The sequence below is a fragment of the Cervus canadensis genome, chromosome 3, assembly GCF_019320065.1.
Source record: "Cervus canadensis isolate Bull #8, Minnesota chromosome 3, ASM1932006v1, whole genome shotgun sequence".
Lineage (NCBI taxonomy): Eukaryota > Metazoa > Chordata > Mammalia > Artiodactyla > Cervidae > Cervus > Cervus canadensis.
The window spans coordinates 71,816,314-71,817,407 of NC_057388.1; the positions used below are offsets into that span (position 1 = coordinate 71,816,314).

Here is a 1,094-nt window from a genome sequence, read left to right on the forward strand (position 1 = left end):
ATCTCAGGAGATATACACCAAAGTATTTGATATCTTCAACTGACTGCATACATATATACATGGAGAAAGAAAGTGTGATCAAGTAAATGTAGCAAATGATAAAATCAGTGACTCTAAGGAAAGGGTCTATTGATTTTCAATGTACTATATGTGCGATTATTCCAAAAGCTGAACGGTTTTCAAACTAAAACCTTGAGGAAAAATTTAGGCTTTGGCCAGTGGAATAAGGTGAAAAAGATGAACTGAACCAATCAGTTCTTAGGAATTTGAACCTAAAAGCATTAAAAGAAACTGTTAGCTCCAAGGGAGGTAGGTGCACTGCAGAAGTGGCTGGCTGGTGGGATGGCAGATGAAGAAGAGAATCCCACCATTGAGGAAGAAAATGAAGAAATTGGAGGAGGTGCAGAAGGTGAACAGAGTAAAAGAAAGAGAGTTTTTTCTAAAGAATTAAGGTGTATGATGTATGGGTTTGGAGATGACCAGAATCCTTATACTGAATCAGTAGATATTCTTGAAGACCTTGTCATAGAGTTCATCACCAAAATGACTCATAAGGCAAAGTCAATTGGAGGAAGTCATGGTCGGGTACAAGTTGAAGATATCATCTTCTTGATTCGAAAGGAACCAAGAAAGTTTGCTAGGGTTAAAGACTTGCTTACTATGAATGATGATTTGAAACGCGCTAGAAAAGCATTTGATGAAGCAAACTATGGATCTTGACACCTATTGTACTTTCTGAAGCTTCATTATCTTCTGGGGAAACCATACTTGGTTAGATTAAAACTTCTGAAAGTGCTTTCAGTAGCAGGAATGGCATTGCTGAAAAAGTTGATGGCAGGAATTTATTACTGAGAGATTTTTAAAGTATTTATACCCCTGTACTCTGTGTGGTTGTTTTGAAGAAGGAATTCATAGGGCCTGGACTCCGTCTCAGGCCTGTCCATGCTGGCCGTGCTCGGCTGCCTCTCCAGCGGACTCTGAACTCTCTGCTTAGTGCCTGTGGGGACGACAATGGAAGGATAAGACCCCCTCCAGACAGGGGAATCTTGAAGATCACATCCAGGCTACTCATTGCCTAAGAGGAAGCATACCAT

General features: G+C 40.3%; 1 protein-coding gene across 1 annotated transcript; it reads left to right on the forward strand.

Annotated features, from left to right (window-relative positions):
- The first annotated feature begins 342 nt into the window (after positions 1 to 342).
- On the forward strand, positions 343 to 720 carry LOC122438032 (transcription initiation factor TFIID subunit 13-like). Its single transcript, XM_043462490.1, has one exon. It carries the CDS (start codon positions 343 to 345, stop codon positions 718 to 720), a length of 378 nt encoding a protein of 125 aa, XP_043318425.1.
- Positions 721 to 1,094: the final 374 nt, after the last annotated feature.

Excerpts from the sequence above, each read along its gene's own strand:
- LOC122438032 (XM_043462490.1), top strand. The coding sequence starts at position 343 with ATGGCAGATGAAGAAGAGAATCCCACCATTGAGGAAGAAAATGAAGAA.